This window comes from Pleurodeles waltl, chromosome 4_1, assembly GCF_031143425.1.
Source record: "Pleurodeles waltl isolate 20211129_DDA chromosome 4_1, aPleWal1.hap1.20221129, whole genome shotgun sequence".
In the NCBI taxonomy this organism is placed as follows: Eukaryota; Metazoa; Chordata; class Amphibia; order Caudata; family Salamandridae; genus Pleurodeles; species Pleurodeles waltl.
The window spans coordinates 90,564,898-90,591,995 of NC_090442.1; the positions used below are offsets into that span (position 1 = coordinate 90,564,898).

At 45.5% G+C, this 27,098-nt stretch overlaps 1 protein-coding gene across 1 annotated transcript; it reads right to left on the reverse strand.

Annotated features, from left to right (window-relative positions):
- Nucleotides 1–24,478: 24,478 nt before the first annotated feature.
- LOC138287030 (olfactory receptor 5AP2-like) lies at nucleotides 24,479–25,417 on the reverse strand. The gene has a single exon (XM_069227390.1). It carries the CDS (start codon nucleotides 25,415–25,417, stop codon nucleotides 24,479–24,481), a length of 939 nt encoding a protein of 312 aa, XP_069083491.1.
- Nucleotides 25,418–27,098: the final 1,681 nt, after the last annotated feature.

Genomic DNA, 27,098 nt, shown 5'->3' on the forward strand with positions numbered 1-27,098 from the left:
CCGTAGGGGCCCTGGAATGGATACTGTTCATGATGGTGCGTGTCTCGTCTGTTGTGAGTGTGGTCCAGCAGTGTAGAGTCTGTGGTGGTTCAATGGGATGGATCTGTGGGGTTGTTGGAGGTCTTGGTGGGTCAATGGATCTAAAGCTGTAATAGATTTCTTTAATTTTCTGGTGGAAGAAGTTGGCTAGCAGAAGCCTTGAAATGGAGGGATGCTTGCTGTTTCTGATTGGGGGTTGGTAAACTCTTTGACCACAATGAAGAGCTCTTTGGTGTTGCGATGGGTGGCGCTGATGCGGTCCTGCACGGCGGATTTCCTAGTGACTCTCATGAGGTGGTGGTGTGATTTGGTGGCCTCTCTAAAGGTCTTAAAGTCTTCCGGGGATTTGCTGTTCCTCCATCTTTTCTCTAGCCATCTGCATGTGCGGTTCAAAGTCCTGGAGTGTGAGGGAGATCCAGCTAACAGCTGCGGTCATGTTTGGCTGAGGTCTTACAGAGAGGTGCTAGGTTGCTGGCGCATTCCTCAAGCCATTGGTGGAAGTTCGTGCTGTGATGTTAGCGTCTGCGGTGAGGGGCGGGAGAGACTTGCTGAAAGTGTTTGAGAGCTGTTCCTCAGTGATCCGGTTCCATTTTCTGCTTGGGGCTCAGAGTGTGTGGAGGTGGAAGGTCAGTGAGGTGATGGTGAAATGAATGCAGTGGTGGTCAGTCCAGTGAAGTGTGGAGGAGTTGTGGACTGTGATGTTTTTGCTGGTAGAAAAGATGGTGTGGAGCGTGTGCCCTGCAATGTGTGTTGGCGGGTTGACAAGTTGCTTTAGTCCTGTTGTGGCGAGGTTGTCAAGCAGGGTAGCGGTGTTGGTGTCATTGTTGCTGTCAATGTGATAGTTGAGGTCGCCGAGGAGGAAGTAGGTCGAGGAGGTGAGAGTGTGAGGAGAAATGATGTTGACGATAGAGTCGCTGAAGGCTGGACAGGGGCTGGGTGGCCTGTAGCTGAGGGTACCACAGAAGGTTGACTTGGGTGTGGTGTGTATCTGGAAGTGAAGGTGCTTCATGAGGGGGGAGTGTTACTCTGTGTTGTTTGTCAAGCGGAGGGAGGATTTATGTACAATGGCCTGGCCACCGCCACCTGGGCAAGAAGGATGGTCTTTGCGAAGCAGTTTGTAGCCACTGGCGATACGTATGGCGATGTCCAGTGCCGATGCAGATGCTGGGTTTGTCCAAGTTTCAGTGAGGAAGGCGATGTCCAGGTGAGTGGAGTCCAGCAGGTGATTTTGCTTTCTGCTTTATTTACCTCTGGGTCCAGTTGCCTCAAGTACACACCTTTGTTTCCAACAAAGTAGAGAGTGTTCCTGGTTCTAAAGGCCATCAGATTTCCTGACTTAGGGGCTGATTAACACTTTAGCGATTTGACCACTGCCTCCTCGGTGATCGTCCAATTACAATCTGTGCAGTCAGACCACCATAAGACTGCCGCCACTTAACATTTGAGCCACCATGGCGGCAGCGGTAGGGACATCAGCGGTCAATGGAGGATTATGATTTGCCTTTCCGCTGACCTTTTCATGGAAGGAAAAAAATGTTTCCAAAAAGAAATATTTGCACTAGACAAATTCAAAATAAAAGACATTCTATGAGCTGTTTTCTATGAAATAGTGAATGATATTCATCCAGCAAGGTTCTATTAAACAGTTTAGGTAAAATGGTTTCTCACTAATGGTATTCCATTAACTTGTTTTTTTAATGTAATCAAATACTACAATATCACGTACTGCATCCACTTCTCATCATGTAAAATAAATACATAACAAAGTAAGGCAAGTAGGTGACCTGATCGTGGGGAGAAGAAGAGAAGAGTTTAAAGTGACTTTTTTTATGCCCTTTTTGGGGCAGAACATCAGTATTAATTTTAAAGCCCTAGGAGAAACACAAGGGTTTGATTGTTTTAATATGTTCTGACGACCAATGAATGTGTTTGTCATTAGGAGAATGTTGTCGTCAAACAAAAGCGTTGATACCTTTGCCACTCCCAAGGCTTGAGCATTGTATTTGCAGTATTTAACATACCCATCCACTCCACTAATGTATAGTCAGAATAATATGGGAGTTAGAGAGCAGCCCTGTCACACTTCCCTTAGCACCTAAATAGGGCTCCAATGGATCTTTGCAAAACGTGGAGCCTGATTAGTAGAGATAAAACTCCAGGTCACACAGAGTAGCCAACAATAAGTTCCAGGGAAGGCCAAAGCGTAAAACTACAAATACCACACCTAGAGATTGCTTTTTTAGTGCCACAAACTTAGTTAATGGAGGATAGAACTGGAAAGCTTGGTGGAGTTCATTTCCTTCCTGAAGCTGGCTTAGCAGTTGGATGAGGTCTCTTCAGCCCAGCTCTCAATTCTTGATACTAATACATATGAAAACATGTTTTACATATTGTCCAGCAAGCTAATAGGGCAATAGTTGGCAGGATCTTGTCTGTCACCATTTTTAAAGATGGGCACTTTCTTTGTTCCCAGTCATGATGCTGGGATAGAAACTCCTTATTAATTGCATTACTGATAAAGGGAAAAAGTGGCCGTATCAGATGAAGTCCAATTGTAGAGGTCAGCTGGGATTCCATTGAGGATTATGGCCTCTCCAAATGTTTTACATCTGTCATTACTTTTTTTATGAAAAAGGGCTTAATTCATGAAATGCAACATTATTGTATCCTTAGAGTGGTTATCCAAAAGGCATGACTGCCAGAGAATACAACTTAGAGAAATATGGGTGCTACTGTTATTGAAGGCTCTGTTGAAATGGCTTTATTATTTAGGCCGGATGCTATGATATTTTAGAAGATTTGTTGGTCCTTGCACCTTACAGCAACTGGCTAAGTATGCCTGTTTGCCTTTTGCCATCCAGATGTCTTGATGTTAATCAGAGAACTTTAGTTGTATTTTGTGTCTATGATCTCTGCATATAACACTTTCTTGAAGGGAGGTCTTTGTTTACATTCCTTATCAAGACATTGCTCATATTTATGACGTTTCTACCTGGAAATGGTGTCAACAGTAATGGTGCTGTGAATGCTGCAATGCTATTATATTGGTTCATGATGTTTTGTGATCAAAAAGGTGAGCTTTCAACTTGTAAAGTGATGGATATTGGTGGTAAGGCATTGTTGTGTAGCCATTTTTTTTATCTATAGCTCCATGCACGATATCTTAACACACTAGGCCATGCGGCTGTGCACTATAACCCAGATATATTTTATTCTGCTTACTTTATTATTGTTACAATAGCCACTGTTACGGTCTTGTTTTATTTTCTGTTTATCTAACTTTCTATGCCTAGGCCAGCACTCTGTTCTCAAACAAGACATTCTTGCTCACTCTGTGCTTCTTCCAAGGCTACAGCATGGTACATTGCCGGTGAAAGTGATTGTGTTTAGTCTCCAACATTTTTAGAAAGTACACATCCTTATGTAGGGACATTTTCTCAGAACATCAGCTGTTTTATTATAAAAAACACTTCCCTGTCCCTTACACATTAGAGGGAGATTCCAGCCAGAGGACCACGACTGTATGCTGACTGCAGAATGCTTCGCTATAGATGCTAATGCAGATCACAGGCCTTTGGTCAGGTATGGGGGATGATGTCTTCCCAGGGGAACCTGAAGGGCAGAATTAGAGTTTAACAAGCTGTGCTCTATCATAGTCTAGGTAGGAGTTAGTCTATTGACCATAGGAACAATATGATTGCGTTATTTCTATGCTTCACTCTCCTTGTCACAATTTTAATATTGTCATGCTGTGTCATCCTGGTTATTGCAGCTCACACTTTGCTATCTAAGATGCAGTTGTTTTATTGAAATCATCATTAAAACATATACTGCCTCTGTTTGTCATTTATATATGAGACTAAGGTAACTGAGAGAAATGGATGAGACCTGAGTGAGCATGGCTTCCCTGAGAAACCAATTATGTTATGTGCTCGGCTGCCCAATCACCGCTACCCTCGGGCAGAGATGAGGCACTGCAAGTTAGCCGGAGCAAAACTCAGATTAGAGTGACAGGTGTCACCCGCAGTGGGTTAGACTTAGGCCCTCATTCTGACCTTGGCGGTCTTTTCGCAAGACCGCCGAGTTACCGCCGCGGTGAAGACCGCCGACCGCGGCGGTATGCCGCTGTGCGCATTCTGACCGCTGGGAGCGTTCCGCCGGAAAACCGCCAGCAGCCACACTGGCGGTCGGCGGGAAAGTGGAGACTGGTCAACCTCCACCGCCACGCCAGCAGAACACTGCCCACAGAATTACGACCCACATATCTGTGTGGCGGTCTTCTGTTGGCGGTGTTCTGTTGGCGGTCACCTCCCCATGGCTCCCGTCGCCTCCCGGAGGACCAACACACAAGGTAAGTTGACCGTCCGTGAGGGGAGGGGGAGGGGGGGTGTTGTGTGATGTGGGCGTGCATGGGGGTGTGCGTGTGAGTGTGTAGAGGGGGTGTGTGAGTGCGTGTATGCGGGCGGGGGGTGCTGCTGTGTCTATGGGTAATGTGTGCTGTTCGGCAGGTGCGCATGTCTGCATGTATGTGTGCGGGTATGTGTCCCCGTTGTGTATGTGTGTGTAGGGGGTGTGTATATGTGCATGTTGGGGGTGTGTGCATGTCGGGGTGCATGTATGTGCATGTCGGGGTGGGGGTGGGGAGGGGGTTCGTACCACCTCTGGGGGGTGGCAGGGGGGTGGAGGGTGTGGGGGGAGGACTCGGGTGGGTAGTGGGGGGTGGGGGAGACCCCTATCAGTGCCAGGGAAGGAATTCCCTGGCCCCGATAGTGCTTACCGCCATGGTTCGCATGGCGGTTCCCGACCGCAAGAAACCGCGGCGGTAGGCAGGGTCATGATACCGTTGGCGGTCTTGGGACGACCGCCGGGCCGGAGTGCGCAAACTCCAGCCCGGCGGTCATGACCGCCGTGGCGGTCGGAGTGGGGAAGTGGCGGTCGGTCGCGGCGGTGACCGCCGCGGTCAGAATGCCATTTTTAATACTGCCGGTCTGTTCGCGGTCCGACCGCCGTCTCTCCGCCGACCGCCAAGGTCAGAATGAGGGCCAGAGTTCTGTGGGGGAAAGTAGCAGATCTGAAGGAAACGCTACCTAAAGTCCATGTTGTACATACACTTGTACACCACCGCGTTGGAATACACGTTGCTGGGAATACATTGACTGATGAAGCCGCAAAGTCAGCAGTGGCTGTAGCTGCTGTTGCTGCATTAACTCGTTTGAGTTCAAAACCGGACGTAGACACTTAGGCCCTCATTCTGACCTTGGCGGTCTTTTCGCAAGACCGCCGAGTTACCGCCGCGGTGAAGACCGCCGACCGCGGCGGTATGCCGCTGTGCGCATTCTGACCGCTGGGAGCGTTCCGCCGGAAAACCGCCAGCAGCCACACTGGCGGTCGGCGGGAAAGTGGAGACTGGTCAACCTCCACCGCCACGCCAGCAGAACACTGCCCACAGAATTACGACCCACATATCTGTGTGGCGGTCTTCTGTTGGCGGTGTTCTGTTGGCGGTCACCTCCCCATCGCTCCCGTCGCCTCCCGGAGGACCAACACACAAGGTAAGTTGACCGTCCGTGAGGGGAGGGGGAGGGGGGGTGTTGTGTGATGTGGGCGTGCATGGGGGTGTGCGTGTGAGTGTGTAGAGGGGGTGTGTGAGTGCGTGTATGCGGGCGGGGGGTGCTGCTGTGTCTATGGGTAATGTGTGCTGTTCGGCAGGTGCGCATGTCTGCATGTATGTGTGCGGGTATGTGTCCCCGTTGTGTATGTGTGTGTAGGGGGTGTGTATATGTGCATGTTGGGGGTGTGTGCATGTCGGGGTGCATGTATGTGCATGTCGGGGTGGGGGTGGGGAGGGGGTTCGTACCACCTCTGGGGGGTGGCAGGGGGGTGGAGGGTGTGGGGGGAGGACTCGGGTGGGTAGTGGGGGGTGGGGGAGACCCCTATCAGTGCCAGGGAAGGAATTCCCTGGCCCCGATAGTGCTTACCGCCATGGTTCGTATGGCGGTTCCCGACCGCAAGAAACCGCGGCGGTAGGCAGGGTCATGATACCGTTGGCGGTCTTGGGACGACCGCCGGGCCGGATTGCGCAAAGTGGCGGTCGGAGTGGGGAAGTGGCGGTCGGTCGCGGCGGTGACCGCCGCGGTCAGAATGCCATTTTTAATACCGCCGGTCTGTTCGCGGTCCGACCGCCGTCTCTCCGCCGACCGCCAAGGTCAGAATGAGGGCCTTAGGCTGCCGTAACAGCTATGGCAGATGGTACACCCTATCCAAAAGGATTTCCTGACAAATATACCTACCGAATGGGAGGTATGCTAAATGCTGAGGTTAAGATAACAGGCGTATGGGTACGAGATATTCCCAACAGAGATATAAGATCACAATTGATTAAAGAAGCGCATGAAGGGGTGAAATCTGCCCATGCTTGTGTGGGGGCTACAATCTCAATTTTACGAGCCCATTATTGGTGGCCAAAGAGACGAAGCAGTATGTCCTTTGTTGTGACATCTGCCAACAAATTAAAGTTTTAACTGCTAAACGCCCGCCGCAGACACTCCTCTTGATTTCAAATAAACCCTTACAATGTGTGTACTTGGACCACTGTGGTCCCCTAACACCGGACAGTGCATACAAGTATATTTTAGTCACTGTTGACTCTTGCTCCAGATTTTAATGGGTGTGGCCACAACGTTCAGCTGACACTCGGACTGGTATGAAAGATTTGTGAGTATTTATCAGAACATATGCAGTTGTGGCTTTCCACTCGGGCCAGGGCCTTGATTTTGCCTGAAGGGCATTCAGGATCGTCATGGCTTCATTGGGGGTCCAACTCCAGTACTCGTCTCCATTTTATCCGAGGGAAATAGTGTCGTGGAGCGATTATACCGAGAATTCAAGCAATCCTTAACATCCAGAGTCTTAGGTACGGGTCGTAGTTGGCTTAATCACCTGTATGGAGTACAGAGAGCACTTAACAATCAGCCTAGAAGGTCCCTGGGGGGTCGTACTTCATATGAGTGCCTGTTCGGAACTCGAATGTATGTTCCAGATCTTGATTGACCTGACTTGGAGGCGGCAGAAACACCTTTTAACATAAATTAAAGTGTCACTGTCTTATAGGAATTGCAACAGTTCTGTGATGACAAATCTTCTATCAGTGCTGCCTCCACAGGAATTAAAGATGTACCTGTAATGTCTACTGGCTGGATTCCTAAAGTTGGGGATCTAGTACATGAAAAGGTGGCTGTGAAATAGGAATTTGGTCCTTCCTATCGAGCACCAATCCCAGTTTTGGGGATACACGGTACCAGAACTGTGATTCTACCGCCATTGACAGGTGCAAAAGAAAATCGTTTTGTCTCCATCGACAATGACAAACTACACCATGTGGCCGATTCTGCACAGCAGACCAAGAGGAACACCTGGTAGTTCCTGAATCCCTCTCACTACTGGTCAAGAAGTTCCTCTACAAGTTGTAAGCAGCAACACTGATACCTCTCCGACCTTGGGGAGGGCAGAAAATTATCTTGCATTGGTTCCACTAACATCAAATCATACAAAGATAATTGATCATTTCAATACAGTTTCAACACAAACGGATGGTGCTATCTATTCTGTGCCACCACGAGAAACCCCACCTCCACCAACGAGCACAGCTCAATCTTTTGCACAAACTACTTGTCGAGAGGGGCCACTCACCTGAAAAGCAGGATGTCTGCAGTGGCGATGGTATGCCCCGACCTCCTGGAACACCTCTTGGCACTTCCTGGTGAACACAGAGACCCCGGCAGGTGGCCCAAAAGGAAAGGGGGAGTAGAAGAGAAAAAGACAAAACACTGCCACATCTTGCCGGTCCAGCCAGGCACCCTGTGCCTTCGGGGGTGCAGGTCGTTGTTGACGGAGTGATAGCAGAGTTAGTGCACTCAACTTCCTTGAAACTGAATCTCTCTTTCTGATATGGGCACGGGAGCTGTAGAAGAACACTGGGATGCTCCAGCACTGTTCTAGGATAATAATAACTGTTTGCACAAGTACTAACACTGCATTACCAAAAGCCCAAACTGAGTACCATAACAATAAGTACTGCAACACTAGGGCTGGCTTCACAGAGATTCACTGTTGCACACTACAATTAGAACTGTGGTTGCACTTATCATGCACAAGAAAGACAAACAAGGGCATTAATTGTATCACATATTACTTCACTCAAAATCCACACCCACACGGACAACACCCTCAAGACCGCCGAACACCTGCACTTCCGGATCCACACTGACCCCAACACTACTCTCAGGGGAACGCTCATCTACCGTCCCCCAGGACCACGAGCACCCTTCAGCGACTCCATCGCTGACCTCACGAGCACCCACGCCCTCGCCTCTACGGACTACATCCTCCTTAGAGACCTAAATTTCCACTTGGAGAACAACAACAACACCAACACCACAGCCCTGATCGACAACCTCTCCAACCTCGGCCTCAGACAACTGGTCAACACACCCACCCACATCACCGGCCAGACGCTCGATCCGATCTTCTCCGCAAGCAACCACATCACCTTCAGCCACACCACCGAACTCCACTGGACCGACCACCGCTGCATCCACTTCTCATTCAAGAAGCACACCAAACACCACCGCACCCAACTACCACCTCACCGACGCTGGAGCAAAGTCACCAAAGACCAACTGACCAGCACCCTCACCCAGAACCTGCCCACCGCCCCCACCGACCCAGACACCGCCGCCCTCAACCTACGACAGTGGATCAACGACTGCGCCAACACCCTCACACCTCTCAAAAGGCCCACCGACAACCAAGGAAAGAAAAAAGCGGCCTGGTTCAAAGACGAATTCATCACCTCCAAACGCACCTGCCAGAAACTAAAGAAGAAATGGCTCGTCGAACGCACACCAGTCAGCCTGGCAGCCCACAAGGGAGCCACCCGCAAGCACCACCAGCTAATCCGACTCGCCAAACGTTCCCACTTCACTGAACAATAACGCACACGACAGCAAAGAACTCTTCTGCATCGTAAAAGAGCTATCCAACCCCAGCGCCAATGCCAACGACATCCCACTCTCCCAAGAACTCTGCGACGCCCTGTCCACCTTCTTCTATCAGAAGATCGCTGACATCCACGACAGCCTCAACACCACGCCTCCGCCAGACCCCACCTCCGACAGCTCCACCTACACCAACCGCCCGACCGCCTGGACCCACGTAGATGACTCAGAAACTTGCAATATCATGAACTCCATCCACTCAGGATCCCCTTCAGACCCATGCCTCCACCACGTCTATAACAAAGCCGACTCCACCATCGCCCCACAACTTCGAAAGATCATCAACTTATCATTTGAAACTGCAACCTTCCCGGGAAGCTGGAAGCACGCCGAAATCCACGCCCTCCTCAAGAAACCCAAGGCAGACCCCAACGACCTCAAAAACTTCTGCCCGATCTCCCTCCTCCCCTTCCCGGCGAAGGTCATTGAGAAGATCGTCAACGCTCAGCTCACCCACCACCTCGAGGACAATTCCATCCTGGACCCCTCCCAATCCGGTTTCAGACGCAACCACAGCACCAAGACTGCTCTCCTCGCCGCCACAGACGACATCAGACAGCAAATGGACAACGGCGAAACATCAGCCCTCATCCTCCTGGACCTCTCCGCAGCCTTCGACGTGGTCTGCCACCACACCCTACTAACACGCCTCCACAAAGCCGGAATACAAGAGAAAGCCCTCAACTGGATCTCCTCTTTCCTCTCCGGCAGAACCCAGAGAGTCCGACTCCCTCCCTTCCGCTCCGAAGCCACCAACATCATCTGCGGCGTACCCCAAGGCTTATCCCTCAGCCCAACGCTGTTCAACGTCTACATGGCCCCCCTCGCACAACTGGCCCGTCAGCACAAACTCAACATTCTCTCCTACGCCGACGACACCCAGCTCATCCTCTCCCTCACCAAAGACCCACACACCGCCAAAGCCAACCTCCACGAGGGAATGAAGTCCATCGCCGAATGGATGAGAAAAAGCCGCCTGAAGTTGAACTCCGACAAGATGGAGGTCCTCATCCTCGAATGCACCCCCTCGGCCTGGGACGACTCCTGGTGGCCCACCGCACTGGGACCCCCTCCAACACCAACCAACCACGCACACAACCTGGGCTTCGTCCTCGACTCCACCCTCACCATGTCCAAGCAGGTCAACGCAGTTTCCTCCTCCTGCTACAACACCCTCTGCATGCTCTGTAGAATCTACAAATGGATCCCAACAGAAACCAGAAAAACTGTGACCCAGGCCCTCGTCAGCAGTAGACTGGACTACGGCAACGCACTCTACACAGGCATCCCAGCAAAAGACATCCAACGCCTCCAACGCATCCAAAACGCCTCCGCCTGACTGGTCCTAAACGTACCCCGCCGATGCCACATCTCCCACCACCTGAAAGACCTCCACTGGCTCCCCGTGGACAAGAGGATCACCTTCAAACTCCTCACCCATGCTCACAAGGCACTCCACAATGCCGGACCTGTCTACCTGAACAACAGACTCAACTTCTACGTCCCCTCCCGCCAACTCCGCTCCGCCAACCTTGCCCTCGCCATCGTTCCCCGCTTCCAACGCAAGACCTCCAGCGGCAGATCCTTCTCCTATCTCGCCGCCAAGACCTGGAATGCCCTCCCGACCGCCCTGCGACAGACCCAGGATCTTCTCACCTTCAGGAGACTCCTCAAGACCTGGCTCTTCGAACAGTAGCAGCAGCCCCCGCCCCCTCAGCGCCTTGAAACCCCAATGGGTACGTAGTGCGCTCTATAAATATTGTTATTGATTGATTGATTGATTCCCTGCATGCATAGGGTTAAAATAAAAGGACAAAAGCAATCCTTGAAATACAAATGTCCACTCTGGGTTTAAACTGTTAGGGTGGCACAGTTTGGTTTGGTTTCACTGTGTGTGTGAAAAACCCTTCAAACGCAAATTCCTCAAACCTGAAACACAGGCATGAATGACACAATTTAAATCCAAGAGTTATGCTATTAGAAAAAGAAAGTCATGTAAATGCTTTTTTAAAATTGCACTGTCACTTTTTGTGGTACTTGAGCTCAAACAGATTTTCTGAAGCACATTTAGGCAAGTAACTACAATAATAATGTAGAATGTTCAGAAATGCATTTGTCTCTTCAAGATAAGCACTCTGCCAAAATACGAGGTCTGAAGTACACCAGCTGTTCTAGGAAAGCATGGTGCTCAAAGAACAAACTCCCTGGAGAATACTAGTCACTTAGCTGCAGTCTTTTCCCGAGTGCTGGAGAAATGCCTGGTGTCAGCTGGTACAGGAATGAAGAAAATAATTGCCTCAAAAGTCCTGAATACGAGGATGACAGCAGGGGCTGGACTGTCAAATCAGATGCTGAGATCAGGAAGCAAAATAAAGCCAAGCAGGCAGGCATGCTTCACTCAGCTATTTATAGCAAATCAGGAAAGCAATTGAGATTTTCACATGTGGATGAGTCACCACACCCAATTAGAAGCACATGTCTACACCACACCCAATTAGAAGCACATGTCTACACCTGCTCACATTAGCAAACAAGCATTGGTAAAACAAGCATTGATAAAAACCAATTGTGTAACACAGCACATTATGTTTACAGAAACATGAAGGTTTAACCAAGAACAGAGATATGATTTAACCCTAATACCTGGGGATGCTGACAGATAATGCAGGAGGCACCTTGGGGATTCCTGACACTGTTTCTGGATATTTTGCAGCCATCAATGATGACGTCTCAGACTCATTTGCCTCTTCAACGCTTGAACTGCCAAGAACACATAAGCTAAAGAACTGGCTTAAAATAACATACTTTATTTTTCCATTGAACTATATACGGCTTTCCTTGACTGTACTAGCTTTCCTACTTTGGATTGTTTTTGTTATCACTTTCTTTTTATTAATACATGGTCATTTTCTTCCTGAAAAATCAACTGTTGAATTGGTGGATTAGGACCTAAAACCACATTTTTCATCACACAAAGTCCAAAGAGACTTATCTTTTGAGAACATTTCCACAATACCAATTCCTGATGGGATTGTTTGGGATGAAGTTATATTTGATATATACGGTCCCATAGAGGTAATTCAAATACCATATGTGTTCAAACTGTCAATGAATGATATAATAATACCAGCATTGTTTCTGATGATTGGGATGTGAAAACAGTTGATTCTATGATGACTGAATTGCAGTATTATACTGTATTTGAAAACGAAGATGTTTATCAATCTAAAGAAAATTATGTTGATATGTTTTGCTATAATTATTATGAGCAGCATTTCATACATAGAGCGAGCTCTCAAAAACTGTTTTTAATTATACACAATGGGAACATATTCTGAAAAGTTTACAAATTTTTCTGGGCATGACGTAAAAAATGCTGAGTCGTATTATTTTAAATTATCACCTACTAAAGATATACATATATTATTGACAAATACAACATTTATATATTCGGAATCCTTTGTTTCCCTGTTGTCTATAGAAGGCTATGAATATTGGCTGAAGTTGATTGACTTAAAAAGTGTATGGGGAACTAGACATTGGGAAATAAGGGGGAAGGAAGCTTTATTCAGAGCATGCCTGGTACCTATACAAATGATATTCTTAAATGAAACAGTACAACAAACGAGTTGTCTAGGCTTAGCAAAGATTAAGGAATTAAACACTCCCAGTATACCTGTCCCTGTAAAATTTTATAAATGGCAGAAATATACAAATGCAACCGAAGATCAGCTTGACGAATGGGTCCAGAATGGTACACTTAATGTTTCACTTACACGTCCTGGCGGGTGGTTATTGTGGCCAGTAGATACCAACGGATGTCATCAATGTTTTATAAACTCCTAGGGTTTTTTTAGAACTAATAGGCCGGACCCTCGCTATATATCATCTGAACATGCAGGTATAGTTACAACATACAGTGTAGGGAAACTAAGCCAGCAATGGTTAAGAACTTCCTCACTAGATTCGGGTAGAGAACACTTCAGTCTCCTGTCTAATAATACTGACTTACAGGATTTCCTGGTAGGCCCCAGAAAACACCGCAGAAAGCGTTTCTTATATGAAGTATATAATGACATTTGGAAGCTTTCCCAACAAGAAGCAGCTGCCCAGTTAAGGCAAATAGACCAGAAAAATCTAAAAAGGCATTGGCTGTTTTGGATAATGGGATTAATACCCTGTCCGACCGAATATACACCTTGAATAACATCGTCTCTTCTGCTATAGACATTATACAAACAGATATGTCTTCTTTACACCATGGGCAGAGTCAGCTAAGTTCCCCTATGGAGTTGGGTTGGACACTTCAAACATTGAAGGTGGGTCGCGTTCCATGGCAGCATATCAGCGCAAGGGAAATATTTTCTTCCTTTAATTTAACAATACAACAACAACTAATGGCTAAGAAAGAACTGACTTATGTGATGCTAATCTTCGAGAAATTAGAAAAGTTGCCTTTTACCGTAGCTGAAATATCATCTGCTGAGTGGCTAATACACGGGGTCATCAATCTGCCTATTTTTACACTTCAATTCACCTCCTCCTTAAAACACATTCTGGTAGGCAGCTATGGAAGGCTGGGAGATAGTTGCATCCATGAGGTGTGGGAGCTTCCCTTCTCGTACAAATGTCTCAGTGGCATGAAAGAAGTCTTTCTTAGCTATAGTGAATGCAAGACTTCAGTCAGCCATTCAATGGTTTGTAAACAGCTGTCCTTGCATGGTGCGTGTAACGCGTCTGCAGCGAACTTGGCTTGTTATCTGAAGGGAGTTCCAGTCCCGTTGATTAGACCTACGTTCCAGGTGCTTTTAAAAGGCAGCTGTGTCCTTCTCAACGGTGAAGACTGTTGTGGGATGCGAGCTGGAATAGTTTATGTTGTCTCGGTCTCTAAGATCGTTACATGCTGCGGGAATGTACTTTTCCCCCCACTAAGATAAAAGAGGTATCTGACATTTGGCTTCACATTGCTACTTCAAATGTGAATTTTGACCAGTTGAGCAGACTCAAGGCTTTATTGTTTCAAAAGCATGTGGCCCTTACATCCGCACGCAAGACCTACGCACTTCAAGTGGCAAGGTCGTCAGCAGAAATACAGTCCCTTTTAAGAACAAACTTTCCGAGAAACTTTGGTGAACTCATGGGACAGATATTTAATGTGTCCAGTACAACTGGAATCTCAATTTTATTTAAGGCTGTTGGTTCTGGTTTCATTCACACCTTCTCCTCCATATTCGGTTTCATACCATCACTCAATTTTCTCTAGTATTTTCGGGGGATTTCCAATAACTTTGGCTTTATTAGCTGGCATTTTGCTGTTGCTATTTTTTAAGCACAATGGCTGTCTCGCCGCAACAAGGAGGAATGAAAGTGCTCCCATCAGCGCAGCTGCGTCATGAACGCATGATGCAGTATTTTGGATCAACACTCCAGGAGCAAATGGAGCGAGGCTGGTCTCTGTCAATCAGACCAGTTCTACATTGTGTGTAGCCCGTCTTTTGAACACCCAATGGAAGTCTGTCTTTCTACGAAGCAGTTGCTTTCATTGGAAGCTGATCTGTTGATGTGCTCGCTGAGGGCTCATTACCGGACATGCGCGTTGAGGTTGCATTTGCTACGGGAAGCTACTTATGAGTTGCCCTTCCTGGAGGATGTGTCTTGTGACTCATGTTGGAATGCCAACTTGGCTGAGGCTATGGAACACGACTGCTCCTTGATCCTTCTTGGCTATGCCTTTCCAACTTTACCATCTGCCGAAGTGGAAGATTTCCTGTCCTCTATGGCCCCGGAATCAATTGGAACTTTTCACAAATAACTTTGCCTTTTGAAATTCGGTCCTTTTATGCCACATGTTCATGTTTTAAATTGTCCTTTTATATGTTCACGGGTCCCATTTTACATATGTATCTTAGGTTGAGCTTTCAGTAGCAATTTTATATGTTTTTAGGCTTTGAACCACCTTCAACCGACAAGGGGAGGGTGTTGTGTAACCATTTTAGCTATAGCTCTATGCACGTTATTTTAACACACTAGGCCATGCTGCTGTGCACTATAACCTAGATATATTTTATTCGGCTTATTTTATTATTGTTACAATAGCCACTTTTACGGTCTTCTTTTATTTTCTGTTTATCTAACTGTTTTTGCCTAGGCCAGCACTCTGTTCTCAAACAAGACATACTTGCTCACTCTGTGCTTCTTCCAAGGCTACAGCACGGTACATTGCCGGTGAAAGTGGTAGAAGTTTAGTCTCCAACATTCTTAGAAAATACACATCCTTACGTAGGGACATTTTCTCAGAACATCAGCTGTTTTATTATTAAAAACACTTCCCTGTCCCTTACACATTAGAGGGAGATTCCAGCCAGAGAACCATGAATGTATGCTGGCTGCTGAATGCTTCGCTACAGATGTTAATGCAGATCGCAGGCCTTGGCTCAGGTATGGGGGATGATGTCTTCCCAGGGAACCTGAAGGGCAGAATTAGAGTTTAACATGCTGTGCTCTGTCGTAGTCTAGGTAGGAGTTAGTCTATTGACCATAGCGACAATATGATAGCGTTATTTCCATGCTTCACTCCTTGACACAATTTTAATATTATCATTCTGTGTTGTCCTGGTTAGTGCAGCTCATGCTTTGCTATCTAAGATGCAGTTAGTTTATTAAAATCATCACTAAAACATATACTGCCTCTGTTTGTCATTTATATATCAGACTAAGGTAACTGAGAGAAACGGATGAGACCTGAGTGACCACGGCTTCCCTGAGAAACCAATTATGTCATGCTTTCGGCTGCCCAATCACCCCTACCCTCGGGTAGAGATGAGGCACTGCTGGTTAGCCAGAGCAAAACCCGGATTGGAGCGACAGGTGTCACCCGCAGTGGGTTAGACCTGGTCTCCCACTCCGCTGGCGATTCTGACGCTCAAAATCCAGTAGTCTCATTAGAATAATGAGAGCCTACGAGACAGCATTGGTGGATTGAACTTCATACCACTTCAGCCTCTTACTGGAGTGTGCAGCCTGAAGGACATTACAGTCCATGGTGCTAAGGGAGGAGTGTGGATGCTTTTCAGTTTTGTGTTGTAATTTTTTATTATTTTGAGAACGTTAGTATGAATACATTGCGATACACCGATATAAAACAAAAGATAAACACCGATAAACAAAGGATAACAGATCGTGAGGCCCATCTGTTGGTGTACATAATCGACAAGGAAAGAAATTTCTACTCAAGATACGTCTTATTCGAGATAATCAGGGTAACCACAATGCACTCTTGTTCTTCTTTGTGTTTATCCATGGGAGATTGCTCAGCCAGCCTAGCCTCATGGCTTTATTGTGGCCCTTGTCCAGTGTATTTACAAATGTAATTGGCAGGCTATTGCTGGATACTAACTTGCGAAAACCTTCAAAGTGTGGGAGGAGGTGCAACAGATTGGTCCTGTTCAAGATCTCATGTGGATCATCAGAGGTGTAGTTGGAAGTCAAATAAATGTTATTGTATTGAGGCCCTCCGAGCTATTTGATAGTAGTGGTGTGATTATCAATATCAGTTCATAGCCTAGTGGAGGTGAAAATATTTACATTTTTAGTTTGGTGTTGATCTTCGTAGCTTGCCGTAAGGAACCACAGTTGCCGATAGGGATCATGTTCTCTGGGTCCCCCGGGCATCATGGCTATCACTTGACCAATAAATGGGGGGTCTGCCCCTACTGACTCCCAGATCCTAGTTGGGTGGGTCTCCCCACATGGATGGGGGGGAGAGGATCGGCTCATCCCCTCAAGCTGACCACAGTCCCTCCCTCCCCAGGCAGGCCAGCATGACGTCGTTGGGCCTCAAGTTCTCCGTGCGGGGAGGGGCCCCCCTCGGGCAAAAGAAGTGGTGGGTGAACAAAGGAGGGTCAAGGTATAGCCTCAGGTAGAGGCGCAGCTCACCTCCTGTCACCTTGTGTCTCTTAACACAACTAGGCAAAATTGACATGGGTCCTTGCGTCGGCCTCTCTATAAGCTCCCTGGTGTGTTGCCAGCAAATACGCATCAGGCCATCCAGAAAGGCGTCCCTCTGGGCTCCGCTGCTGTTCCCGGCACCTCGCTGGTAGGTTAGCAAGTGGGGGGGCAGGGGGAGGAATCGGAGGCCCCAGGAAGTCAGCCAAGCCAACGCCAACTCTGCCCCAATCCTTCACGAGGGCGGCGGCGGAGGTGGAAGTCGGCAACACTGTAAGCTGCGGTCCGGGTCCGCTATGTAGGCCGCGTCTCCGGGCCGCTGGGATGCCCGTAGGCAAGGGGCCACAGTTCTGCGTCGCTGAGGGTCAGTCCCCCAGCAGCAGGACCCTCGCCTCACCTCCCCAGCTCCAACAAAGAGGCTCCGCGTCTCCACCAAGCCCCCCCCCCCGGCTCCAGTCCCACCATCCTGCAGAGCTCCTCTTTCAGGAGGCCATCATCATCCGTGGACAGACCGGGCCCCGCTTTTCAGTTTTGATAGAGAGCACCACTACCTCATCGGCACTTTCAGAACGTGTTTTGATGATCATGTTCTGAATTCTATCCCAGCAGTATGGAAACAATAATAAATAATCTAGTATATATTTAGGGTGGCCAGTGTTAAAAGTTGGTTTCCTGGGTGTGTCTGATTTAGGTCTTTCATTACATGTGCAGAGGCTGTGTGATAAAGTCATCACACTCAACTTGCTCACTGTTGCTTTAAGGAGGCTCAGGTTGTTTTCATTTAAGAGTGAAATTCTCTATACCTTCTCTTCACCTTCAACCACATTACAGAATGTTTTGTGTGTTTCGAAGGTAGTGTTAAAGTGAAATGCCATAATTAAAATCCATCTGCGGCAAGATCTTAGGTCTAAGGTTTGCGCCGATTTTGCGTCAAAATATGATGCAAATGTCGCACTAAAAAAGTATAGATATTGGCCTTAGTGGTTTTTTGATAGTCAAAAGCACTTTTATAGTTTTTCCTGGGGGAGGGTGGGTTTCTACAAAATACATTTAAAAGTGATAATTAGAAATTCAAGAATAGAGTTATGAGCACGTGTTGAAAGCCAGGGTAACTGGAATTAATAACCTTGATCTAACAATACAATGAGATATGGATTCATATGAACACTCCACCAGAGGGCCTCCCTTTAACATTTTTACAGCAGGGACATCATAACAGCGCTAGCCTGGTATGTGCAAGGAAAATAGGGCCCAGGAGTCTTGGAATATCCATATCTGTTGTTTATAAATTACGTCCCGCTAGTTGGCGGCATGCAGGTTGAATAATATGTGGAATTAATGCTAAATGTCTGTACAATGTGTTAAGGATCATACAGTGGTTTGTCAACTAAAGCCTGCAGGTGCCCTCTAAGAGATCATTATTGCCTTTTAATTTTTGCTCTGCTGTCATTGCTGATATTACATCTAATTCTCATCAAGGGAAAGGCTAATGAAGACTCAGGACCCTTGGTGCAGGTCAGAGTTTTAGGCTGTTAAACTAGCCTGTCACCTAGTTCAATATTGTTTTTATGTAGAGAATAATTGGAAGAGCTGGGGATAATCTGGTACTTTTCAAGTGGATTGTTTGCTACCAATATTGTCAAATTGCTCAGTAGTTGTTCTTCCGCCCATAATTCAGTGCATGGGAGATTGCTCAGCCAGCCTAGCCTCCTGGCTTTATTGTGGCCCTTGTCCAGTGTATTTACAAATGTAATTGGCAGGCCATTGCTGGATACTAACTTGCCAAAACCTTCAAAGTATGGGAGGAGGTGCAACAGATTGGTCCTGTTCAAGATGTCATGTAGATCATCAGAGGTGTAGTTGGAAGTCAATACAATTTTATTGTATTGAGGCCCTCCGAGCTATTTGATAGTAGTGGTGTGATTATCAATATCAGTTAATAGCCTAGTGGAGGTGAAAATATTTACATTTTTCGTTTGGTGTTGATCTTCGTTGCTTCCCCTAAGGAACCACAGTTGCTGGTACTATGTGACACTTTGTGGCTTGCTTATGCCACTGGCTGTTATTTGGGAAGCATGTGGGGTTGGGGAAGCTGATGTTGCTGGTAACAAAACCTCTTTTGTAAAGTTACAAAAGCTCGAAAAAGCACATAGCACTAACAGCTGGCTTCTGGCTCAGTTCTTTCCTGTGAGGTTTCAGGGTGATCCATCAAGCAGGGGCAAAGAAAAAGGGGCATTCCAGCTTATTCTTCTGCCCTAGTAAAAGATTCAAAACTACATATGGGGGCAGGGTAGGGAGACGCTGTGCCCTAGGCCATGTGTACGGACTACTTTTAGGCCAAGAAAGTATTGTTTCACAAAACTTCAGTCTACACTTGATCCCTGGCTCTGTGGCACCAATAAAAACTATGATTGCCACACTTTGTTTATTGGGGACGGGGGTTGTGCATCCTCACTGCCTGAGCCTCTGATGGACCCAAAGACCCCATCTCTCAGAGCGAGGCCCCCAGGTCCCCAGGTCCCCAGGACCCCAGTCCCTGAGACCATTGGTGGTTTTTGGAGAAGGGGAGTTGGGACCCCATTGTCTTGAGCTGTAGATCGGCCCCAGAGACCCCATCCCTCAGGGCCCTATCAAAGCAGTGTCCTGGGGACCTTGTCCCCTGGGACACTGCTGTATTACCTGTCGGAGTTTCATGGGTATCCACAAGTACACACGCACCATGAAGGATAGTCACCCACCTGTTCTAGTGTTTCAGCATACAGGGTTAATCAATGGCACTCAAAGGCACTCCCTACCTTTAAAAGCTAACCCACACAGAAAACAGAATGAATGACATAGGGCAGCATGCTGCAGTGAATGATATGCGAGTATGCAGAGCATGAGCATTTTGGAGGTGAGGACTTAAAAGCCACGCTCATTTACTGCACCCCTGCTTGGCAATCATGTCCTCCAGGAAGACAGTCCTTTTTTGCTGGCCTGTCTTGATTTTTACCAAAACCGGCCCATCTGGTCTAATCCTCCTTACCTGTGTGATGTAAGCTGTGCATGCAATACTTTTTCCGCATACTATTCTTCCAGCCACACCATTCCAAAGTTGATTCTGCCCAGATCACTGCATTTCAAATCCAGCCGCACCTCACCCACCGCATATCACCCACAAATCCCTGCAGCTAAAGAAAAGAACAGAACGGTGCAAATTTCGCGAATGCATGCGCCCGCATAGCAACAGACTGAATCACAAACTTGGTTGGAAATTTCGGCACTCAGGAGAGCAGTTCATATCTCATTCTTTTGGACCTTATGAACCAATAATAGCTTGGAGCTTTGAGTGCACTTTGGGCCTTATGTATAACAAATAACCTTGGAACATTGAGCACATAGGATGTGCACCTCTGGAACTTTGAAAAAGAAGAGAATGCTCAAAGTAAAAGGGATTTACTGAGGATTATCAGCGACACTTATAAAGACATTGTTTGAGCACGATAAGAGGAGTGACAAATGTCATTCCTTCCCAGGTTCTGCAATCAAGCCAAACAGCCCTATTGTTCATGTGAGCAAGTCTGCAGAGTCTAAGCAATGTATGAGTGCGGGTGAGGAGGTCTGATATATGTGGGGGCACATTGATTAATAAATTAGCCACTAGCTTCCCTCTGTGCAGATACCGGTGGCCTGGAACCACCAGTCTGGTTCCACAAGCAACATTCCTGAGACGGATCCTGGTTACATAGCAAGTGGAGGTCCCTCCAGATCGCAGAACACCAGTAGGTTGTCTTTTATTGTTTTATCCACATCCCCATTCCCCTGGGTGCATTCCTTGGTGAACAGTACATTCTGTTCCCCTTGCAGAACATTAAGGGGACTGGACGGATTGGCTTCACACCATTGCCCCCGCTAGCCCAGGATACCTGGTGAGTGCTTGTGTGAGTGTACAAGGATCTAACACCGGGATAGTGCGGGCAGGGAATATCATTTTTTTTCCTGCTAGTACTTTCCTTGGAGGGGAACACAACTTTGCTCCCAGGCAGGCAGGGGTCTGAGAAAGAAGCTGCTCCAGACCATGTTAGGGGTAAAGTCAAACAGCAGGCTTCCACCAGCACAACAGTGGGTGCTGGCTGGGAAACTGGCCTGTGCCTTGGCGCTCCCCCCGCACCCCCAATCTTTTTCAAAATATAAAGAAAAGTGAGGGTGCACCCAAAAACAAGGGAAAAAAGAATATTAAATGACTGAGTTTTCAGTGAATTTTGAAGGCTTTTTTTTAATAAGCAGTACGATATTGTAATTCTCAACTAAAATGTCACTTTGGGGGGTTTTCTGTAACAAATATATGTAAGCATAATATGTAATATAATATAGATAGATATATTGATAGATAGATAGATAGATAGATAGATAGATAGATAGATAGATAGATAATCACTGAAAAAACAAAGGTTAAAGAGGCTTTATAGTTAGGTGAACATTTCAGTGACAGCATAACATTTTAAACTAAAAAACACAGAAATTCATCAGTTATAACTATCTCTAGTAAGTATAAGTTGTGCCCTGAGGTAACTATAACTCTCGCACCCCCATCATGCTGTTATAAAACATGTACTGAGTGATGTGATATGTGGGGTAGTATTTACCCTGCATGGTGAGAGAGCGAGTTATAGTGACCTTGGGGCACAAGTTAGAGTTAAGGCCACTGGAATTATGCATCAGGAGAGCACCCAAATATGCAGCAGTGTTTGCTAATGGATGTGGCAAGAAAGGCAAAAGATGCAGCATAATGTGGCACTTTTTTTATATTATTACTTAATTATTTAATTATTTGTAATTTGTTCACTTGATAATACTGTCTGGGCAAAGATGTCACCTTATTAGTACCAGTTTAACAACCAAAAATTGAAATAAGCAAATTAAAAATGACAAGTTAAGTGCAAAGAGCCTTCCACTGCTCTTTTACATAATTGTAGATTTGCTGCGCTACGCATCTTCCACATAAAAAGGCTGTACACTTGTTGCTTTATAGTGGCAAGCCCTTTACCGCAATGCTAGATTACTTTTCCTTTGCCAATGACTGAATTTAGGTGTTGAAATGAAATTATCTGGTGCAACCTCTGCCCAGACAGTGTTCACATTCTAAAAAGGAATACTTAATGAAGTTATATTAGTAGAAAATGTGTCTCTTTACACCACTTAATTTGTCATTAGTTAATCCATCTGAATAATTTTCCTTCTGAAATGCATGTCGACTGGGATTATAACTTGTACCCCTGTCATGCACTGCTCATGACCTCACTCATGACATGTTAAATGATGCCAGAGATGACATTTCACATGACATCTCAAATGACATCACTGATGACATCATCCAGTCATTGTGACAGCATTCTGTATCGGATGAGTAATTGAACAAACTATATCTATGACCAATTTACTATCACCAATCAAATAATAATGAATATAAACCTTAACTACATCCACACAACATAGGGCATTTCTATTAAGTCACCTACATGTCGTGTAAGATAACCTCTTTTTACTGGTTTTCATCCGTCTAACAAACAAAATGCTTCCACAGACATTTATGAGGTCACCCCCTTTGTTAACCTTGAAAACTCTCCCAAAATAGTTTCTTCTTTATTCAGCTTAACAGGATCAGTCTTATAAAGTTTTCGCCCTTAGTGGCAATTTTAAGTCAAGAGGTTGATAGAACACATTCTGCCAGCCCATACGGGCCACCATCCATACATTAGTAAAATACACAAAGCACATTCCAAATTAGTCATGCATTCATCTCAGTGTGAGTTAAACTATTTCTAAGTTGCTCACCCTCACATTCTACACACTTCTACAATCTGCAATGCCTCGAAACCTTCAGTGAAGCCCTGGAAATTAGCATTCATACCATAAAGAACTTGTCAACAGCACTGTGGTACAACTATTTAACATGGATTGCCCAGACATCCACTGATGGATAATCCATAGTCAGCCGAAGCTCCCGGACTTTTCTCACAGATTCTTTGAAAAAGATTATGCCTTTAAGTCACAACCTACTTTGAAACATTCCTCTGCAAACCACATCAAATGTGCTGATTCCTTACCTTGTTTAACATGGCGTACTACATGCACCCCAATGTTACTGGTTTATAAACAGCGCACCATGTAACTTTCAGAATGCATATCCACACTTTACTCTGGGAATCATGCTATTCACAATACTAATTTACACACCCTGTATTAACAAATATCTTTTTTTAAATTGATACAAGGGCTTATTGTAATTTTAATTTGAGATGTCATCAGTGATGTTATCAATGATGTCATGTGAGATACCATCAATTATGTCTTTTAATAGGTCATGAGGGATGGAATAGTTGAAGTCTTAAGCAGCACATGACATGACTGCAATGCATAGTTAGTTCACTAAATTGTAACTGGTGAATTTCAAGTGGTGTTTCAGCTTTTAAACGTTAGTTTTAATCTCATTTAAACACTTTTTTTTTACTGAATTTTTTGGGGTGCTTTGCCATAAGGTAAAATCTTCGTACCATATCTAATTGCAACATCACTTTAACCTTTGTTTTTTTTTGTGAATTTCTGTGTTTTTTAATCATATTCAAAGTTGAGCAGATGCAAAATCCCTTCAGGCAAACTGCGGTTAAGTGCGGCGAACCACCCCGGCTACACACGGTCTTCAGCTGTAAAGAGTGGGGTTTTGCCTGTACACCTTATCTCTAGCCAGACACTGTGCCTGACTCCACCCTCCTCATAAACCAAACCTCCAGCCAGACCCTGTGCCCAACCTCACCTGAGCGGATCTGTCATCAAACCTGCTCTTGCAGTCAATTATCAGGTTCCAGCACTCAAGAACACCTGCATTAATAAAAAGTTTTATTTTATTTTAAAAAAAGCATCACCAACACATGTTGTGCTTTGACTTGACAAGAGCCTTGCTCAACATTCTCCTACCGTGATATTTAGTATGTATAATTATCCAAGAAGCAACACCTCTTCCTGTCATGTAATCACAGTAGACGTGAAAAATACTCAACTGTTATTACAAAAGAATAATTAGTCATTTTCACAACATATAATAGCATATTATACTTTGCTCATCTGCAGTCATGGTTTATGCCACACATTTTGTCATGTGTATTTGTTTTAACAAATTATATATATCTAAAGCCAGAGAGCTCAAGGGGTTATATTTGAGCTGTAAGGTACATCTCCGTGAAGAGGCCTTGTGACCTTCATTGCACTAAGTGCGAAGTAACTGTTGCATGTGATTTGTGTGTCAGAAAGCAGTGTTATTTCCATGTCAATTTTGCAATACTGTGTTAAAGAAAACTTGCATTTGAACTTTGCACTATAGCACTAAATGTATGAATTAGCATTTTTAGCTTGGTTGCTCCAAATATTAAGTCACCTCTGTTTTCAAGACATGGAGGTATTCATTATTGAAAGAACATGGCCTGGCTTAATATCTTTTTGAAGGCTTCTTTCATATCCTGATTCCTTAGGCTGTAGATCAGTGGGTTCAATACAGGGATTACAACTGTTGAAAACACTGCTACCACTTTGTCCTGCTCATGTGAAGTGCTGGAGTTGGGTCGAAGTTCTGTGAAGAGAACTGTACCATAAAAAAGAAAGACACAGATGAAGTGGGATATACAAGTTGAGAAGGCCCTGTGTCTTCCTGCAGATGTACGGATCCTCAAAACAGCAACAAGAATATAAACATACGAGATGACAACAATGAGGAGGGATATCAGCATCACAAAAGAGGCACACAAGATACGCAGCAGTTCATTGATGGTAAAGTCAGTGCAGGAAAGCTTTAAAAGCACCGGATAATCACACATGAAATGATCAATTATATTAGGGCCACAAAAAGATAACTGCAAAAAGAAACCTGCATGAATCAGAGAGTTAAGAAAACCACCAAAATATGATACAGCTACCAAATGGAAAGTGAGACTCTTTGTCATTATAAGGGTGTAAAGCAATGGGTTACATATAGCCACATAACGGTCATATGCCATCACAGCCAACAGAAAGAACTCAGTGCTGCCAAAGCCCGCATAGAAAAAGAGTTGAATTAAGCAGCCAGAAAATGAAATGGCCTTCCTCTCTGCAAGCATGTCAACAACCATCTTGGGGGATGAGGTTGAAGAGAAACCAAAATCTAGAACAGCCAGGGAGCCAAGAAAGAAGTACATAGGTGTATGAAGACAGGGATCCATGCAAATGATCATCAGTATACTCATATTGCTCGACAGGGTTAAGGCATATATCAAGATGAAGAGTATGAAAAGGAGGACTTGCAGGTCTGGGTCTGTGGTCAATCCTTCAAGCATGAATTCTGTGATAATGCTTTCATTTTCAGGGCTCATGGCTGCACATTTTCATCACTGTCTGAAGGCCTGAAAAAAGAATGATTACATAAAATAATCAATAATGAGTAATGGTATTCAAGTATACAATGTCAATCTTTCATCTCAGTAGACACTACCTTACTGGCAGAAGAAGAAATTAGATTACAGTGTTTATTGATAGGCAACATTTTTATTTAAAACATTAGGGGCCAGATGTAGCAAAACGCCAATTTGCGACTTGCAAATTGCGAGTCCCTGAGACTCGCAATTTGCAACTCGCAAATTGGTATGCAGTACGGTGTCTCAGACACCGACTGCGACTCGCTATGGGGTCGCAATGACCCACCTCATTAATATTCATGTGGTGGGTCGCTAATTGCGGCCCCATAGCGAGTCTAGGCACTCGCAAACATGGAGGCCTGCTGTCGTCAGCAGACCTCCATGTTCGTGACTGCTTTAAATAAAGCAGTTTTTTTTTTTTAAGTGTAGCCCGTTTTCCTTAAAGGAAAACGAGCTGCACTTAAAAAAATAAACCGAAACCTTTAGTTTCGGTATTTTTTCAGGGCAGGGAGTGGTCCCTTGGACCACTCCCTGACCTGAAAAAATATTTGTGGGTCCATTCACAAAGTGGAAGGGGTCCCATGGGGACCCCTTCCAATTTGCGAGTGGGTTACCATCCACTTGAAGTGGATGGTAACTGCGACTCCATTTGCGACCGCATATGCGGTCGCAAATGGAATTGCATTCCACTCCGAATCGCAAATAGGAAGGGAACACCCCTTCCTATTTGCGATTCTGAAATGCATATTGCGAGTCGGTCCCGACTCGCAATATGCATTTCTGCATAGCAAAGAGGCTTTTGCGCCTTGCAAACAGCGATTTTCGCTGTTTGCGAGGCGCAAACCCTTTGCTACATCTGGCCCCTGATTCCCTGAAATGAAAGCATCAAGTAAGCAATACATCTTCATAATATTTAACTGTACAAATGCTTGATTTCAGGTGAGATGAATGATACATTGTTTTGTCCACAAGCAAAGTCCACCCATTTCCTGCAGTGATTGGATTCTTTCAGGGCTATTCTGCTCTATTCCCTTGAGAATTCATGTAGAGGTCTTACTAAATTTCTGTGTTTATGTTGTTGCTCCACACTGTCCCAAGGGAATCGCCTTTCTTTCTTCCAGACACTGAGAGAAAATACTGGTGTATATAGGATCCCCAATCTCTTCTTCCCCTATTTTTCAGTCTTTAACCCTATACGTTGGAGACATAATAATAAAAAAAAAGTTTTAATTCACATTACCTTTCCCCTGCACTCTGAAATGTCACCCACTACTTACCTATGGATCATTCATTCGATTCAAAGAGTTGTAGCCCAAACCATTTACTTATGATGTCAGGAGGAACCCTGTGATGAAGCATGCCACCTAAAGGAAAGTGAGGATTTTGTCCCAAAAGGAATTGACCCCAGAATACTGCAAGACAGTATTTCTCAATAGCTGGAATAGGGTCTAGTTTAAGGGTATAGACTTGAATATTTTATGTGTTGTACTTCACAGGACTCCTTCACAAGCCAGCAGGTTATTTTTAACACTGCAGTAATTCTAGCAATTGGCAAGATATATGGGGACAAGCTAGTTCAAAGAGAAACTCAGTTCTTCAAATGGTCTTTGGTAACTTTCAGGAAACAATTTTGAAAGAA

Excerpts from the sequence above, each read along its gene's own strand:
- LOC138287030 (XM_069227390.1), bottom strand. The coding sequence starts at position 25,417 with ATGAGCCCTGAAAATGAAAGCATTATCACAGAATTCATGCTTGAAGGA.